This window comes from Phacochoerus africanus, chromosome 5, assembly GCF_016906955.1.
Source record: "Phacochoerus africanus isolate WHEZ1 chromosome 5, ROS_Pafr_v1, whole genome shotgun sequence".
NCBI classification, from domain to species: domain Eukaryota; kingdom Metazoa; phylum Chordata; class Mammalia; order Artiodactyla; family Suidae; genus Phacochoerus; species Phacochoerus africanus.
The window spans coordinates 61878696-61898694 of record NC_062548.1 but is presented as its reverse complement, the minus strand read 5'-3'; the positions used below and the strand labels follow the sequence as shown (position 1 = coordinate 61898694).

General features: G+C 41.1%; 1 protein-coding gene across 5 annotated transcripts in view; it reads right to left on the bottom strand.

Annotated features, from left to right (window-relative positions):
• The window catches only part of EIF2AK3 (eukaryotic translation initiation factor 2 alpha kinase 3), an 83025-nt gene continuing 63026 nt past the window's right edge, over positions 1-19999 (bottom strand). For 4 of the 5 annotated variants that reach the window (XM_047781564.1, XM_047781563.1, XM_047781566.1 and 1 more), the window contains 4 exons: positions 12292-12459; positions 7501-7602; positions 3227-3289; positions 1-1202 (listed from right to left, as the gene is read on the bottom strand). In XM_047781564.1, coding sequence (XP_047637520.1) covers positions 1002-1202; positions 3227-3289; positions 7501-7602; positions 12292-12459 — 534 coding nt within the window. In that variant the 3' untranslated portion in view covers positions 1-1001. The remainder of the gene's footprint in view (positions 1203-3226; positions 3290-7500; positions 7603-12291; positions 12460-19999) is intronic. The other variant, XM_047781565.1, reaches the window with a different exon arrangement.

The following is a 19999-nucleotide window of genomic DNA, read 5'->3' as shown; positions in this document are numbered from 1 at the left end:
TCATTTTTAAAAGTTTTATTAAATCATTTAGACTTGAAAGAAGTCACAATAGTTAACACACTTAAGTGCGTTCTGTACACCACCAACCCAAATGGATTGAGTTCAGGATTTTTATAAATAAAAAATAAACATATTTACATTGAAAAATAAAAAAGACTAGGAAATTAGATGATTAAACTGTTATCTGTAATTAGTTTGGGAAAGTACCGACCTACAGTATGATGTTTAAGACACTTAAGATTTCCTTAGGTTTAAAAAGTCCATAATTGAAGAAGTTAGTTGTAATACATGATTCATTTCATACTACAGCTTTTTTCCTCCCCAAACCAGAACTTCTGACCAATTTACACAAAAAGCTTCACTTCCCCTTTCCTGGAGGTAAAAGTACAAAAAGCTCTTAAATTCTCCCTAGGGCCATCTAAGGAATAAAAGTTATTTAATGCTACAAATGTCACTACAAAACTAGCTCTGGACATAAACCATTATGCTTTTGTGCTCCTTGTCCTCCAAAATAATGCAGATTCCTCATTTACCCGCCAGGGACAAAAATGGAGTCAGCTTTTTTGGAAATCAGTTTCAAAATCACCACTCTATCTCTAGAAAATCTATTTCTAGAACAATATAGTTAGTTACCACATGTAGAGGCTCTCATTCTTCTGTACTATAAAAATATTTCCATTTTATAATCCTCTCTATACATGTTACCTCCCTAGGCAAAAACGTGAGGGCTGTAATGCTTCACTGGCCAGTTTCAAGAGACCAACGAAGGAAAAGGACCCCACGTGATTCAGTGACAGCCCTCTCCTTAAGTAGAGCAAAAATCAAGAGTTAGCTCAAATTAGGTTTGAGCTCCAAAATCCAGTTGAAACTGGACTTAGAAAAAGCAGTCCAAAAGGAAACTGAGCAAGTACAAAATTTTCAAGTTCACAATTTTGAAAGCGACATTCCTTCGAGGTGGGCTATTCCATGTCACCTGTTAGGGGTGTGAGCAGGACTTAAAATTAATTGCTTGGCAAAGGGCTATGGGAGCTGCTGGAGTGTCTTGAATGTTTCGTTCCTGATGAGCTCATGGAGCGAGACCTCTGTCTGAGCACTGTTTTTCCCGGAAACTCCAAGTCCTCAAATATTGCATTTTCAATGATGTTTGCAGCTTCGGGCCGCTCGGTGGGGGATGGGGAGAGCATGTCCTGCACCATCGCAAACTGGAATATAAAAAGTGTTTCATGATGAAAGGGCCAGGTCTGGACCACTACACAGCTGCCTAAATCAGGAGTCAGCCAAATGTGTCTATAACTATATTGTTTGCGAGCCAGTTTTTGACACAATTTCTCAACTCTGCCACTGAAGTACAAAAGTGGCCACAGACTGTATGTAAGCAAGTGGGCCTGGCTGTGTTCCCATAAAACTTTATCACAAAAATGGGCAGCAGGCTGGATTTGATCTGTGGGTCATAGTTTGGCCAACCTCTACTCCAAATACACCTAGATCATTCTAGGGTAACTGATTATTTGCTAACATACAGTAAAGGTTCTGAATCACATCTTTGAAACAAAGACAGCATCTGATTTTTTTTTTTTTTTTTTAAGGGCTTCACTTGAGGCATATGGAAGTTCCCAGGCTAGGAGTAGAATCAAAGCCATGTCTGTGACCTACACCACAGCTCATGGCAATGCTGGGTCCTTAACCCATTGAGTGAGGCCAGGGATCAAACCCGCAACTTCATGGATACTAGTCGGGTTTGCTCCTGCTGAGCCATGAGGGGAACTCCCTAACCTGACTTTTAAAATAAATTTATCTTTAAAATCATCATCATCACACTCATGCATGTGAATGTACAACAAGCTTAATAAAGATTTCAATTAAAAAATAACCATGCCAGAGATCAGTACCTAACCCATTTTCTTGATTTTTCTGAACCTCTTTAAGGTAACACAGACTCTCATGAGCCTCTGGGGAATTGATTCATCAACTTTACAAAATATATAACAAAATAATTTTTAGTAAAATATATTTCATTTTAGGCTAGTATATCTCTATATTGCTATAAAGTTCATTTTTAATGCAACACTTCATTATATTTATATCAAAAGACAAATGTGACTTTCCAATTTGATAATTAGCCACACCATCCAATTTACTTCAACTTAATTTACTATGAAAAATTCAAGATTTATCAATGCATAAATTTCAGTAGCAGGAGTTCCTGTCTAGGCACAGTAGAAACGAATCAGACTAGGAACCATGAGGTTTCGGGTTTGATCCCTGGCCTTGCTCAGTGGGTTGAGGATCCGGCATTGCCATGAGCTGTGGTGTAGGTCACAGATGTGGCTCGGATCTGGCGTTGCTGTGGCTCTGCCGCAGGCCAGCAGCAATAGCTCTGACTAGACCCCTAGCCTGGAAGCCTCCATATGCCTCAGGTGTGGCCCTAAAAAGACAAAAGACAAAAAAAAAAAAAGAAAAAAAATTTCAATATCAAATTTTGTTTGCATAAACAAAAATGGCAAAAAGAAACCTCAAAAGTTCATTATACATAGTTCTCACAATCAAGACCAGCTTCATTTTCTTTTCCCACTCTTTTGAACCATTTACTATGTCACTCTGAGTAGCTTAAATCCACACAAAATCAGTGGAAATTAGTGACTTTTTTTTCATTTTAGGGCCATACCTGTAGCATAGGGAAGTTCCCAGGCTAGGTGTCAAATCAGAGTTACAGCTGCTGGCCTACGCCACAGCCACAGCAACGCCAGATCCTTAACCCACTGAGTGAGGCCAGGGATGGAAACTGTATCCTCATGGATACTAGCTGGATCCTTAACCCCCTGAGCCACAATGGGAACTCCAGTGACTTTTTTTTTTAAGAAGCCATTTTTTTTTAAGATCCCTCCGAAATTCACTAAGATAAAGAAACTAATGGCATGGTCATAATGGCAACTCAGTTCCTGTGAGGGTGAGCTAGGAGTTCAGCCTTGTAGAAACACAAGGTTGCTACAATTCTAGGCTGGGACGAGAGGCAGCTTGGAGCACAGAACACTGGGCCCAGGACCCGGGCCAAGTTCCAGCCTTTGGTTTTAACAAGTTGGGTGTTCTGGGCATCAGAACAGGGTTTCCTCTCTAGATCTTAGGCTTCCTCATCTGTAAAGTGGGGAAACTGTTGACCTAACCACTAAGGATCCTTTATGGTCTAAGTAAGATTCTAAAGAAAAGAAATGATGAGACTTATACAAACCTCCCGAGGATATTTCTGAGTAAAGAGTGGTGGAAATTTGAGATCTCTTACATCAGTTAAGATCTGAAAAGAAAGAAAAGTGTTACTTATCTTTAAATCTAATTTGATATGTGGATTTATTTAAACAGAGGGTTTTTTTTTTTTTTTTGGATACTCTAACAGAGTGACTAAATGGTTAAGAATTAAGCAGAAGGAAAACTTTTTTTTTTTCCCCTTAATTTATTTTGGATACCAATCCTTTATTAGATGATGTTCTGCCAGCCTGCTTAAGATTTCAACTTAACTTCTCTTTTTAAGCAGATGGAAAACTTATCAACAGCTTTTCCTGACTTGATAATCTACACATAAGTACTTCCTGAGCAGAGATGCACATAACACCCAATCACCAAATCTAGGAAATGGTTCAGGTATAATTATGCTCAAATTGTACACGATACTGACACCTGAATTTTAACTGAAAATGGACTGATTTGTGTCAAACATAATTCAATCCTTCATGAACACAAATATATTTCTATTAGACTCTCCATTAGTTGATAACTCCTTTGTATTTTATAAGAAAGAACAGTTTTTTTTTTTTTTTTGAGCAAAGAAAATTAAGTCAATTGTGCTAAATTCTGAATTTAAAAACTAAACTTTTGAAAGTTTTTTAGGACATTTTCATACAAATAATCCCTCTTTTTTATATTCCAGCTTCCTTACCTATAAAGCAAGTATAACAGGCCCCACCCAGTATGACTGTTTTGAGTCTTAAACTGAGGTATTTCAGGCCAACTATTTAGCACAGTGTCTCCTACTCCTTTGGTAATGATAAGCAAAACCAGTTTTGAGAAAAGAAAGCAAATGTGTCTTCAGATTTCCTGAAAGCTAAGCTGGAGGGTACTTAAACAAAAATCAGAACTGGGTTGGTATTCGTTACTTTTCACTAAAAGAAAACAGAAACTTCACTAGAAGGATCCATGCTGCAGGCCCTGCAAGGGACGGTTTCATCTGCCAATAGGCAGGTCATACCGAACCAGTGCAGATAAATGCTTGAGTTTGGACACACACAACTAATATTAAGTCACATAACATCTTAAAAAAAAAAGTAAAGCCTAAAAGCTTGCAGAGAGGAAAATCTAACAGGTCCAATGGCTCTCCCACAAAAAAATCAGGCACCAGCTTTTCATCAGCAGCACTGGGAGCCATCAGGAAATGGGGCAATGCCCTCAAGGTTCTGATGGGAAATTATTTCCAATTCCAAACTGGACCTCAGTCAATTCATCAATTATGCGTGAGTATGGATTTAAAAAAAATACATTTTCAGATACCCAAGGACTCTCGAAATTTCTCTCTCATCCATTCTTTCTGAGAAATTTACTGCAGAATATGCTCTAGCAAAATAAGAGAGGGATGCAAAAGAGCAAACAAATAAACAAAAGGAAAACAAGGACTCTAGGAAACATGGGGTCCAAGCCAGGAGAGCAGAAGTACACCCTTGAATGACAACTTACAGAAGGTCTAGGGGGCGATCAGCCCAGACTGGAGGACAAAGCAAAAAATGAAGTCCCTATCTATCTACATATCTATCTAGGCTATACCGAAGCACAGAGAAAATATTGTTTGATATATGACAGATTTTGCACATCTGTTAAAACTACATCAAAGGTTCATAGAAAATGAGGCGATTGAGAAAAAGCAATTCTGAAAAAAACAAAAAAACTATCAGAAAGAAAAGTAAGTCAGAGTACATTATTTGGTTTAGCATAGAACAATATTTGCATGGCTTCATTTAACCAAAACATTTAACATAACTATTTTAGAAAATTTGCTTCTTGAAATTTACAGACATTAAATTCACGACTTTAACCATTTTAAAATGCATGCTTCAGTGGTTTTTATTCTATTCACAATGTTGTACAGCTATTGCCACTATCTAATTCCAGAACACTTTCATCACCCAAAGAGAAACCTTGTCTCATTCAGCAGTCACTCTCCATCTCCTTCTACCCCCAGCTCCTGGCACCCCATCTACTTGTTTCTATAGGTTTGCCTATTTTGGATATTTCAAGTCAATGGAATCATACAATCTCTAGCCTGCTTCCTTCACTTAGTGTGATGTTTTCAAGGTTCACCTGTGCTATAGTATGTATCAATAGCACATTCCTTTTCATGGCTGAATAATATTCCATTGCATGGGCATACTACATTTGGCTTTGCCATTCATCAGCCAGTAGATATTTGGGGCATTTCTACTTTCTGGCTATTATCAAAATGCTATTGTAAACAACTGCGTATAGGTTTTTGTGTGGACCAGTGTTTCCATTTCTCTTGGGTATATACTTAGGAGCAGAACTGCCAGGTCATATGGTAATTCCATGTGTAACTTTTTTTTTTTTTTTTTGGTCTTTTTGTCTTTTTAGGGCTGCACCCGCAGCATATGGAGGTTCCCAGGCTAGGGGTCTAATCGGACTGCAGCCACTGGCCTACACCACAGCTCACACCAACACCGGATCCTTAACCCACTGAGCGAGGCCAGGGATTGAACCTGAAACCTCATGGTTCCTAGTCGGATTCATTTCCACTGCACCATGACGGGAACTCCAAATGTTTAACTTTTTGAGGAGCCATTTTCCACAGTGGCTGTACCATTTCATATTCCTACCAGCACTGTAGGAGGGTTCTAATTTCTCCACATCCTCTCCAACACTTTATTTCCTGTTTGTTTGTTTTTTTTACTATAGCCATCTTGGATGGCGTGAAGTGGAAGCTCTCTGATTTTGATTTGCATTTCTATGATGAATAATGATGTTATGCTTATTGGCCATTTGTAATCTTCTTTGGAGAAATGTCTGTTCAAGTCCTTTGCCCATTTTTTAATTGGATTGCCTTTTTGTTGCCGAATTGTAGTAGTTCTTTATATATTCTGGATACTAGAACCTTATTAGATATATGATTCACACATATTTTTTCTCATTCTGTGGGCTGCATTTGCTCTTTCTTGATAGTCCTTTGATGTACTTATAATTTTTTTTTTTTCTGTTTATGGCCACACCTGCAGCATATGGAGGTTCCCAGGCTAGGGACTGAATCGGAGCTGCAGCTGTGACCTACACCGCAGCCACGGCAATGCCGGATCCTTAACTCACTGAGTGAGGGCAGGGATTGAACCCGCATCCTCACAGACACTATGCTGGGTTCTTAACCCACTGAGCTACAACGGGAACTCCGAAGTACATAAATTTTGATGACATATGGTTCCTAATTCTTTACATGTGTTGGACCCATTTTATTTATTTATTTTTTTCTGTAAGCTTTTAGGGCTTTTACGCCTGGTGTTCTAAAATTCAGTTATTTTGATTTTTTTAAATTTTCTTCTTTTCCCCTATTTCTTGTATAGCATACTTGGGGATCCTTTTGGTTCTATGTGGGAAGTTTATCTTCTACTGTGGCCAGCAGTCAATAGATAAGGTCTAAAACTGATAAATTAAGAAATGGTAATACCAATATAAATTTGGGAAATATGGAAGTAAGTACAGAGACAACAGCCAGAAAAGCTGAGGGTTGACTCCTTATGGAGGATGGGGAAGAATGTGGCAGAGGCTGACTTTTAAGAGACTTTTGATATTATCTTCCTTAAAGGCCATGTCATAGTTTATTCTGAGAAGGAAACAAACCCTGATTAGGCTTAGTTTGCCAGCTTTAAAGTGTATGAGTGTGTGGCCACTTGTCCTCTGGAAAATTCTCCTCTGACCAACTGTGTCCCCACCCCCCACCATCACCCCCACTCCTTCACCCTGAGATTCCCCTAGCTTTGCACTTCTTGCACATTTCAGTAACAAGAGCTAGTATTAGGTTATGATGAATTTAAGCAACAAAGAACAGTCTGCAAATTCTTCCTGTATCACTCACATGACCCCTTGTAGTTAACTACTCTGCTGGTATTAAGAATAACTTCTTGGGAATTCCCATCATAGCGCAGTGGTTGATGAATCCTCCTAGGAACCATGAGGTTGCAGGTTCGATCCCTGGCCTCGCTCAGTGGGTGGGTTAAGGATCCAGCATTGCCATGAGCTGTGGTGTAGGTTGCAGACGCAGCTCAGATCCTGAGTTGCTGTGGCTGTGGCGTAGGCCGGCGGCTACAGCTCTGATTGGACCCCTAGCCTGGGGACCTCCAAATGCCATGGGAGCAGCCCTAAAAAAGGCAAAAAAAAAAAAGAATAACTTCTTTTCAAATGCTTTCTTTTGTAAAGTTAAGAGTATTTTCTTCCTTTTCTGAGGAGGGGCGAACTTACCCGGACCCTCTCCATCTGAGTGCCGAATGGGTACAGCAATTCAAACAGAATGAGGCCTAAAGAAAAGATGTCCACTTTATGAGAGTAGCTGTTTCCATGAATCTGAAATCCCAAATAAAGAGGAGATGTTAGAAAAACACTGACGGAGATAGCAGTAACAGAGCGAGTGAACCCCAAGGTGACTCAGTCACTTCTTGGTTTCGCTGTGTATGTAAAAATGTTAGCAAAGAGTTAATCATCTCTCAAGCCTCTTTCCTTCAGCTCATCTCAGCGAGAGTAATTAAACCACTCAGCATTACAGAAGGAAGCCCAGGTATAGCCCTGAGATAGGCATCAGCAAAATTGGCCCAGCGGAAACCTGGAGCCTTGCGATGCTAAAAAAAAAGTCTGAGGGAGCCAAGAAAAGCTGCTCCACTACCCCTGGGGGAAGTTTTTCAAAGCAAGCACTATCTAAAGCAAATCTCTCATTGCTAAACATCTTAGCCCTCACCTATTTTTATGAGAAAAACTTCATTACTCCAAACCACTAATCAACTGTGGTTAGCCCTCATTATGGCCCTTAATTATGGACTTCTTTGCATTCTTGGTTGTGTTTTTCATGTGTGTATTTCTTATTTTTCACAACTAGATGATAAAGTCCTGGAGGGGAGGGAACTGCTTCTTTTGTCTTCCTATCACCCAGCAATGGGCTAAGTATAGAGACGGCCCTCAATAAATTCTGATTTGGTAAAATGAACAAATGAATTACAACCCAACTCCTCTAATGAAATGAAGCCTCATTCAAATTAAAAGCCACCTCCAGGGAGTCAGCAGAACCCCTTTATTTGGGAAAATGACTCGAGGCCCATAACTTGACTTTTGACAAAGGCCAAAGGAGGGTGTCACTGTGGGAGACTCACACCAGCATTTCTTAGGTGGAGGAATCAATTGGTGCTTGTCAGGGACAACGAACCCTTCAGAACTTCTTCTCTGAACTACACCTGATACCTGTCTACCTGATTCTTCTAATAGCCAGGCTGCCTCTCTGCTAATAGAATGTCAGGTGGAAAGTTCCAGCAACAGCTTGGCGCTGCAATGCCTTCCTCCCTTCCCTTCCCTCCTTCTGGGGTTTTGGGAGGGATTCAAAGGAAATACGTTCAAAACAGAGCTATCACGGTGCAGTGAAAAGGACGCCTCCTGCGCTATCTGGAGAGCATCAGCGCTTGTTCATGAAAAGCAACTTAGCAATAAGTGTTTACTACCACTTAATGTTCCTATTTAATTTCATCTACCCCAGGGCAGAAGGACACGTGGGCAGAGATTTGTATAAAGGGATGGTTTTCACAGTCCTGCTCCTACCAGCAAAATGTACAAGTCACTAAAATATCCTAAACAAATATCTCCCTTCTTAAACTCACTTTTACTAGGGAACGCATTCACATGATTCAAAAAAGAAGTATACCAGTTTCCCTTCCAGTCACTTTCCCTCTGCCTACTGCCCTGTAACCATTTGTTTCCTGCATATTCTTCCAGAGCTCTTTCTGTGAATATAAGCAAATATATATCCTTTACACATGATGCACACAGTTCTGTCCCTTGCTTTTTTACTTAAGATTCTTTTAAAATTTTTACCTATCTGAAAATACCTGATTTCTTTTATATGAATAACTTTATGGCCAGAAAACTATATGGCTAGGTGATTTGTGGTTCACAGCTATTTTTCACCAAAACTGAACATACTGCTTTATTGTCTTCTAGGGTTGAGTGTTACAGAAAACAAGCTTTTGAAGCTTTAATCTGTCTTTTTTTTTCCCCTACCTAAATACTTATTCTATTTTTTCTTTATCTTTACGATTTAAGATGTCTAAGTATAGGGTTTCTTTTAAAAAATGCTTTTAATTAAATAAAGAAATGATAATGTTACGCATGAAAAAGAAAACACTTGAGTCCTATAAACAACTCAAGCAGTCGAAAAGGCTACTGTACAACAGTAAAATAAAGGCCAATTCCACCTCAAAGGCCAATTCCTATAACTGGTTTCTAATATAACCTCCCAAAGATAAGCTAATCCATCAGTTATATAACCTTCCAAAGATAAGCTAATCCATCAGTTATATAACCTACCAAAGATAACCTAATCCATCACTTCTCAAAGTGTGGTCTATGCATACCTGGGGGTCCCACCATCCTTTCAGGAGATCTACAAATTCAAGGATATTTTCATAATACTAAGACATGATTTGTCTTTTCTCTGAGTTGACATTTGCACCACTGAACCTTAGCATAAAATCAAGGTACCAAATCATACTATTAGTAGTAATGTTCTTCAGTGCTATGTACTTAAAGTTTAAAAGAAACAAACGCTTTCACTTAAAACATCCTTGCCGAAGCAGGAAAAACAATTAATTTTATTCCGTCTTGCCCCTTACATACAAATACTCTTTAAAAAATATATATATATTTTTTTAGGGCCACACCCACAGCATATGGAGGTTCCAAGGCTAGGGGTTGAATCAGAGCTGTAGCTGCTGGCCTACACCACAGCCACAGCAACTCGGGATCTGAGCCACGTCTGTGACCTACACCACAGCTCACAGCAATGCCGGATCCTTAACCTACTGAGTGAGGCCAGGGATCAAACCTGTGTCCTCAGGAATACTAGTAAGTTTCGTTTCTGCTGAGCCACGACGGGAACTCCACACATCCTCTTAATACTCTGTGTGACAAAACGGGAAGTGCTCACAAAGCCTTTCTGCTCCACACCAAAGTACCACAGTTGTCTCAAGAGAAAGCCATTGTGCAGTTGTTTAAGTTACTATATGAACTAGCTGCTCTTTTCACAGAACACCACTTTGACTTGAAAGAACAATTGGTAGACAAACTATGGTCCTGCAGACTTGGAGACGAGCCAGACGTTTCCTTAAAGTTGAACAAAGTGAGAATGGCACATCAAGTAAAACTGACAGGATTTGTTGCCAACAGTAAAAATTGAGCTTGGAAGGGAGCATCAGAATTTTGGGAAAGTGGTATCCATCACTGGGAACCTAACAGCTTCCTAATACTTAAAACCTTTTCTGGTGAGATTGGTGGTGATGTTAACCAGAATGATTTTTTTAAAAAAAATATTGTATAATGAATTGGAACAACTTTTGGAAAAAACGCATAACTTAGGGAAGCAATCGTTTCCACATGACAGATGCACAATTTTATAAAACCACACGTGGGTGAAAGGTCCATTCAAAGTGCAAAAGGGACCAAGGGTTGTTAAAGGAACAGAATACAAAAGGTTCACTGCTATGATTTTCAATTCCATGGGGATAAAGACTCTTCAGAAACTTTCACTTAGTGAGTTTTGATGTCCCATCAAAACCCACAACTACCTGAAAATGGCATTAAAATATTCCTCCCTTCCCAACTGCATATCTGCCTGAAGTCAGATTTTCCTCATATACTTGAGCCAAAAAGAACATACTGCAAGGGATTAAGTGCAAAGGCAGACATGAACTCTAGCTCTTAAAAGCCAGAGAGGAAAGGGCTTTACAAAAATGGAAATAAATAAATGCCACATTTCTCACTAGTTTTTTGGTTTTTGGTTTTTTTTTTTTTGTTTTGAAATAGTTATTCTTCAAAAAATATCTTGACAGGAGTTCCCTGGTGGTCTAGTGATTAGGATTCAGCACTTTCACTGCTGTGGTTCAATACATGGTCTGGGAACTGAGATCCCACAACAAGCCACTGCACATAGCAGCCAAAAAAAAAAATCTTTTTGCTTTTTAGTGCCACATCCACAGCATATGGATGGTCCAAGGCTAGGGGTCTAACTGCTATTCGAAGCCACAGCTGCCGGCCTACGCCACAACCACAGCAATGCCACAGCAGAATTGGCAACCTACACCACAGCTCATGGCAACGCCGGATCCTTAACCCACTGAGCGAGGCCAGGGATCAACCGCAACCTCGTGGTTACTAGTTGGATTGTTTCTGCTGCACCACAAGGGGAACTCCATTAAAAAAAAATATTGAAGCTGTGATAATTTAATACTGTTGTTTTTAACTGAATTAATATAATTTTATGAAATTCTCTTTTAATCTCTAATATGGCAAATATTGGAAAATTTCTTTTGGCAAAACCCCAAAAGAAAAATTCTTGAGCTCTCAGTCACGCTTACACATATAAACAGGCACTGACTGGAGAGTGTGAGAACGCTGACCCTAAGCACGTAAACGCTTGTATCACCAGCTCAGCAGCCGGTGGCCAGGGGTGCTGTGCTGAAGCTCCCAGGATGCCCCACTCCCGCCACCCTTCCAGCGCCCGTCCCATTTACCATGCTTCTAATTTGGAGACTAAGCGTCCATGGGGCAACATATCTCAGCCTATCTACCTCCATCTCCTGCCATGCTACATGCTGGAAGTTGCCTGTGGCTTATTGTAGAGAGCAGATCAGAACACTACCTCCAGCCAGCTCAGAAAACAGACCCTACATAGTCCACACAGGGTGAATTAGATTTAAGTTTGGGACAAAGACATTCAAAGTCTCTTTCTAAACTTCTGGTTGTTGTCAGGTTCTGGTGTGGAGGGTGAGCACATTTTATGCATTGTTAGTGGTTTTCTTAATCCATCCCCTATGAAGGCTGTAGAAATTGCACCTCTCGCTGTGTTGCTTGTAGATCACTGCTACCACTTCTCATTTTCAGATTTTATTTTACTGGGCATTTTACATAGAGCATGGGTGGAAATTCAGGGGGTATATCTCACTTGCCACCAGGCTAACTAAAAATCTATTTTTACTTCATAAGGAAAGCAAAGCTTACCTGCTCTGGGCTCATATATAGCTTGGTCCCCACTTGTCCTGTATGTCTGGCGTACCCTGGCATTGGGGTCAGAACCATCTCGTCTTCCTCATCCTGGTCCATTGCAGTCACCAATCCAAAGTCTCCAACCTTGACCACATCATCCATTGCAAAGAATATATTGGAAGGCTGGAAAAAATAAAACAGGCAAAAGCACGGTGAATATGAATGGAGAAGGAGAGAAAGTGAAGAGAGTCATTTAAATGACCACAGACAATAAATATGGAACACTACAGATGTTCCCTGGTGCTCTTAGTGGTTGGGACTTGACGCTTTCACCACTGTCACCCAGGTTCAATCTCTGGTCTGGGAACTGAGATCCCACATTAAGTCACTACACGCTGTGGCCAAAAAAATCCCAGAAAGCAAAAGGCAAAAAACCACCACCACCACCACCAAAAAAAACAAAAAAACAAAAAACAAAAACTGAGACCCTCTGTGTTTCTCTTTGTAACGGGCTAATATGAAGTAAAAAACAGTCCTTTAGTACAACCACTACGGAAAACAGTATGGTGGTACCTCAGAAAGCTAAATATAATACTGCCATATGATCCAGTAATCCCATTCTTGGGCATATATCCAGACAAGACTTTCACTGAAAAAGATACATGCACCCCTGTGTTCGCTGCAGCACTGTTCACAATAGCCAAGACATGGAAACAACTTAGATGTCCATCAACAGATGAATGCATTAAGAAGATGTGGTACATATACTCAATGGAATACTATTCAGCCAGGAAAAAAACAAACAATGCCATTTGCAGCAACACGGATGGAACTAGAGACTCTCATACTAAGTGAAGTAAATCAGAAAGATTCCACTTATATCTGGAATCCAATATATGGCACAAATGAACCTATCTACAGAAGAGAAACGAACCCATGGACATGGAGAACAGACTTGTGGTTGACAAGAGGGAGGAGGAGGGAGTGTGTTGGACTGGGAGTTTGGGGTTAGTGGATGCAAATTATTGCATCTGGAGTAGATAAGCAATGAGATCCTGGTGTATACAGTACAGGGGGACTATTTCCAATCACTTGTGATGGAACATGATGGAGGATAATGTGGAAAAAAGAATGTATATGGATGTATAATTGGGTCACTTTGCTGTACAGCAGAAATCAACAGAACACTATAAATCAACTATAATAAAATTTTTTTAAAAAAGTCTTTTGATGATAGACAAGTACTGTGAATAAAGAAGAGGCAAGGGTAGCAAAGGAAATATTTATTAAACATCTATTTAAATAAATCCCTGGAGAGTCACATTCCCTGTGGTCTAGGGTACCTAATCCTCCATCTTATTATTCCATACGCTCTCCCGTGGGAAGCTTCTTACACTTATGACCTAAGCCATGATTATAATGACAACAGTAATAACAGCAAATGCATATACAGTACTTGCAATGAGTCAGAAGCTGATCTAAGCAGTTAATTACTATTAACTCATGTGATACTCATAACCCCTTTGGTCCTGATAGTTCCCCATGCCACAGATGTGAAAACTGAAGCCTAGGAGTTCCCGTCGTGCCACAATGGAAATGAATCCGACTTGGAACTAGGAACGAGGTTGTGGGTTCGATCCCTGGCCTTGCTCAGTGGGTTAAGGATCCAGTGTTGCTGTGAGCTGTGGTGTAGGTTGCAGACGCAGCTCTGATCTGGCGTTGCTGTGGCTGTGGTGTAGGCTGGTAACTACAGCTCCGATTAGACCCCTATGGGAAACTCCATATGCTGCGGGTGCAGCTCTAAAAGGACAAAAGACACCAACCAAAAAAAAAAAAAAAAAAGAAAAAAAAGAAAACTAAAGCCCAGAGAAGGGAAGTAAATCACTCAGGGTTACCTGGCTGGTAAGCAGTGGAGCAGGGATTCAAACCCATGTGGTTTTGGCTCTGTGAGAAAGTATTTCTCTCCACAGCCACATGGCCAGTTTTTGTTTGTTTGTTTTTGTTTTTTTGTCTTTTTGCTATTTCTTGGGCTGCTCCCGCGGCATATGGAAGTTTCCAGGCTAGGGGTCTAATCGGAGCTGTAGCCACAGGCCTACGCCAGAACCACAGCAATGCGGGATCCGAGCCGAGTCTGCAACCTACACCACAGCTCATGGCAACACCGGATCATTAACCACTGCGCCAGGACAGGAACTCCCTCAGTTCTTGCCCTAGGGTAGCTTATCCCTGCTATTTGGTGAATGAATGAAACACACTGATCTTTTGGTCTGTGTCTGAGAAGGGAAAGCAGGCTGACAAGGAGAATAAGAACCAGCCGCCCACATACTCCACATATTCCAGTAGCCTGAGTTCTCAGCTCTCACATGTAACCGTTTATAGGATACATCTAACCATGGGTTCCTCAAACTCAAAATCCCTGACAGGAAATCTATCATTTCTTCCTCAGAGCTTACTCCAACCTCAGCTAGCATGATCATTCATAGCCCTAGAAATAAGGGGACACGGAAGCCATTTAGCTCAGAAAACTGACTTTCATTGGGCTTCAAATACTGCCAGATAAAACCGATCTTAGGAAGTTCCCGCTGTGGCGCAGTGGTTAACAAATCCGACTAGGAACCATGAGGTTGCTGGTTCGATCCCTGGCCTTGCTCAGTGGGTTAGGGATCCGGCATTGCCGTAAGCTGTGGTGTAGGTTGTAGGCGTGGCTCAGATCCCCGTGTTGCTGTGACTCTGGTGTAGGGCCAGTGGCTACAGCTCTGATTAGACCCCTAGCCTGGGAACCTCCATATGCCGAGGGAAGCGGCCCTAGAAAAGGCAAAAAGAGAAAATAAAAATTAAAATAAAAACAATTTTATTCCCAAGCTCCAACGGCATCATACAATGTGGACTTTGAAATAACTTAGAGCATAGAACCAAAATCTACAGCCATAACCTCCTACTTTCCCACAAATAACTTTGTATGAGAAACGGGAATAGACTCTGCTGCCTTACATTTCATCGTTCTCCCCTCTTGTGCTCTAGTGTCAGCTGTAACTACCCGACACTAACTGACGTTTTTCTCTGGCATCTGCCCATCCTCCTGTGCTTCTGCCAGAAGTATCCTGACTCTGGGACCTCCCTTCCTCCGGGCAGCCACTTCACGGTTCCCCCATGAAAGTGATCTTGCAGCTGCATCCAGGGGTGGCAGATACCAATCAGCACAGTCCCCACCTCCAGCCAAGAGACTAAGGATGACTAAATGTCCTTGGCTTATCAATTCGAAGAAAATCCAGGACTTCTGATCAGAGTAGGGTAAAGTGATGCTTTTCTCTCCTGTACCTCCAGAAGATTTACAGCATGGAGCCCTGAGGACTGCTGGCAGCTATGCTGAGACTATGAAGGGAGAGTTTGCCTGCAAGTGGAAATAAGAAATGGAGTTGGCACGTGGGGGGGGGGGTGTGTGCGCAGGTTCTGATCCTGGACAAAGCTTTACTTCAATCTTGGACCATTCTTAGAGTTCCCGTCATGGCTCAGTGGTTAACGAATCTGACTAGGAACCATGAGGTTGTGGGTTCGATCCCTGGCCTCACTCAGTGGGTTAAGGATCCAGCGTTGCTGTGAGCTGTGGTATAGGTTGCAGACTTGGCTTGGATCCTGAGTTGCTGTGGCTCTGGTATAGGCCGGAGGCTACAGCTCCGATTAGACCCCTAGCCTGGGAACCTCCATATGCTGTGGGAGTGGCCCTAGAAAAGGCAAAAAGACCAAAAAAAAAAAAAAAAACCTTGAACCATTCAGTGACATGGGACAATAGATTTCTTTTTTTTTTTTTTTTGATGAAACTAGTATAAATACTTCAGGGTTGCAAAGAAAGGAATATGCCAAATAAAATGACATAAGCATAGAGAAACGCATCAGGCATTGTGCTAAGGATCTAGGAGATGAATCAAGCAGATATGGCTCCTGTCCCTGTGAAGCCCAGAGGATAAATAAGTCAAGTGTGATGAGAATTAGGAGGAGAAATACGGATTCTATGAGGACACTGTGAAAATCAGTGTAGCTGAGAAAATCAGTGTACACTGAGAAAATCCCACTGTAGCTAGGGTGAGAAGAAAAGCCTAGGAGTTCCTGTTGTGGCTCAGCAGGTTAAGAACCTAACTAGTATCCATGAGGATGCAGCTTCGATCCCTGGCCTTGCTCAGTGGGTTAAGGATCTGGAGTTGCTGTGAGCTGTGGTATAAGTCACAGACTTGGCTTGGATCTGGCGTGGCTGTGGTTTTGGCATAGGCCAGCAGCTACAGCTCCAATTTGACCACTAGCCTGGAAATTTCCATATGCTGCAAGTGCAGCCCTAAAAAAAAAAAGACAGGGAGAGAGAGAAAAGCCAAGAAGTCAGTCTGGAGAATCAAGGGCCAAGGAATGATGATGTCACTGTGACCAAAATACAAAAGGGGAGAGGGCCTAGAAGGTTTAATGTTGGGTCAATGACAGGTCAGAATGAACAGAACACAAAGCTTTTCAGCTGGGAATGAAAAATCTTGGGGGAATTTTTTCGGGAACACTAGAATTCGTATGTGTGTGTGCATGTGTGTGAGAGAGAGACAGAAAGAGGGAGAATGTAGGTAAGAATCCTTGCCTTTATGGAGCTCACATTCCAAGAAACAAGATAAAAAAGAAAACCATATATAGATTGTGACATAGTGGTAAGTACTATGGAGGGGAAAAAATGAAGGCGGAAGAGAGGAAAAATTGAATGGAGCTAGAGGGTGGTTGCAATTTTATAAAGGGTGATTAGAGAAGGCTTTGTGGAGAAGGGTATTTGAGCAAAATCATCACAGTAGAGACGAGCTGGCTGCTTTATCAAAAAAACTTGACTCTCTTCTTTTAACCATAAAGTTAACTGTCATTTCTTATCCTGCCTTGCCATTAGGTGTGGTTGCATAACTGAATTCTAATTCTAGCCAATGGATGTGAGCAAAAGTGGTAGTGATTCTCTCCCCCCCTCCTTTTTTTTTTGGCTGCACATGGCATGCAGAAGTTCCCAGGCCAGGTATCAAACCTGAGTCACAGCACCAACCTGAGCCACAGCAGTTCCAGTGCCAGGTCCTTAACCTGATGAGCCACCAGGGAACTCTAAAAGTGATTCTCACTGATTCCAACCCTGGCTCATAACCTTATCAGAAATCTTAAAAAGGAATTTAAGAAGAAATGAATGTTCTGATTTCTAGAAAACCTAAAGGGAAAATTAATTTTCTTCTTGAACTTTTTTGGTGCATGGGCAAATATAGAAAAAAACCTTTAGACAAAATTGTTGCAAATATTCACCAGTATCTCTTTAACGTTACAAAATCAGCAGAAGAATATACAAAATTTATAAAAATATCAACTTAACATTTTGTGGGTACAGTAAGTATTAAGTGCAAGAAGAATGCGTGTATCAGTGAACTGTTTCTCACCAATCGATAAATGTTTACCATACTCCTATAGCCAGCACACTCTCAAGTGAGGGAGGGGTGTCTGGCCTCCTGGCAGTCTTCTCCTTTCCAACAAAAATAAATCATCTCTCAACTTTTCATTCAGTGCAGAATAATTTCTGCCAATTCGTGTTGGCCCATACTGAAATCACTGACGCATAGTGATTATATATCTCAGTAAAAATTATTTTGGAAAATAAGAATTACTTCTAATTCTTTTTTTTTTTTGTCTTTTTGCCATTTCTTGGGCCGCTCCCGCAGCATATGGAGGTTCCCAGGCTAGGGGTCGAATAGGAGCTGTAGCTGCCAGCCTACACCAGAGCCACAGCAATGCGGGATCTGGGCCGCATCTGCAATCTACACCACAGCTCACCGCAATTCCGGATCCTTAACCCACTGAGCAAGGCCAGGGATCGAACCCGCAACTTCATGGTTCCTGGTCGGATTCGTTAACCACTGCGCCACAATGGGAACTCCGAGAATTACTTCTTTTTTTTTGTCTTTTTGCCTTTTTTTGTTGTTGTAGTTGTTGTTGTTGTTGCTGTTGCTATTTCTTGGGCTGCTCCCGCGGCATATGGAGGTTCCCAGGCTAGGGGTCTAATCGGAGCTGTAGCCACCGGCCTACGCCAGAGCCACAGCAACTCGGGATCCGAGCCGCGTCTGCAACCTACACCACAGCTCACGGCAACGCCGGATCATTAACCCACTGAGCAAGGGCAGGGACCGAACCTGCAACCTCATGGTTCCTCGTCGGATTCGTTAACCACTGCGCCACGACGGGAACTCCCCTGAGAATTACTTCTAATTCTTATCCATAACTCTTAAAATATACTCAAGGATTAAAAAAAAAAAAAAAAAACCTAGTGTGGATTTTAGAAGACAATAACTCATCCAAACAGCTACTGTGGTGTCTGACACAAGTTTGTGGTTACATAAAACAAAACTGAAAATACTCAGTAGTCCAATACTATTGAAAGTTCAAGCTACTTGAATAGAAAAATATTTATATCTTCATGATACACCTATCGATAATCTTTATGATCAAATGGAATAAGGTAGAAATTGGTTAAATCCAAATTTCAAGCAGCTATTTCAGAAATACATACTCAGGAAATGCTGCATGTTTTAGTAAGAATCTTCTATAATCGAGGGCACTGCCTTGCCATAATATTCAAGAGCACATATATTGAAAATAGAATTAAAGGCTTGAGAGCTGGAAACAGTCACCTAGCTAACCCTTTTCTACGTTTCACCACCCAGCTTCTCACCTCCTTTCCTGAAGTCTAAGTGGTTCAGGAATGAAGGGCAAAAAGCCTGGAGACTGGCCCCAGCTCAGAGCTGGCTAATGAAAGAACACATGTCTCTCAGACCACTTGGGTCCTTTACTAAGCTGCTTGGGGGGCCCTTAGGGACCTGTGTCAGTGTTACTGAGAGCCAGACGAAAAATGATAGATCTGCTCATGGTGGATTTTACACAAAGATTTTTTTTTTTTTCCTATCAGGAGGTGGTGAATACTTTTTCCCATAAAACGGACATTAATGCATTACAGAGGAGAATTCACAATTTGCTCCAAGTTTTTAAAACATGAGAGCCTTACTTTGCTGTACAGCAGAAATTAACAGAACACTGTAAATCAACTGTAATAAAAAAAAATAAAAACAAAAAACACGAAAGCCTTCTTATTTTTGCATAGTCCCCTACAGTCTCATCTCCCAGACTTCTCCTGCCAATATCTTTCTTCTCCTCTGTTCTTAAGTATACTTCGTTAAAAACTGACAAATTCTGGGGAGTTTCCATTGTGGTTCAGCAGTAATGAACCAAACTAGGATCCATGAGGTTTCCGGTTTGATAACTGGCCTCGCTCAGTGGGTTAAGGATCCGGCATTGACATGAGCTGTGATGTAGGTTGCAGATGTGGTTCAGATGGCTGTGGCCGTGGTGTAGGCTGGCAGCTGCAGCTCCGATTCAACCCCTAGCCTGGGAATTTCCATATGCTGCAGGTTCAGCCCTAAAAAGACAAACAAAAACAACACAATAAAAACAACCCTGAAAAATTCTGCAAGTACTGCTTTCAATCACAAAACATCAGAATGACAAGAAAAATGTAGGATATTAGTTATATGTGGAATCTATTAAAAATGATATAAATGAACTTATTTACAAAACAGAAACAGACTCACAGACATAGAAAACAAACTTATGTTACCAAAGGGGAAAGGGAGGGGGAAGGATAAATTAGGAGGCTGTGATTAACAGATACACATTATATAAA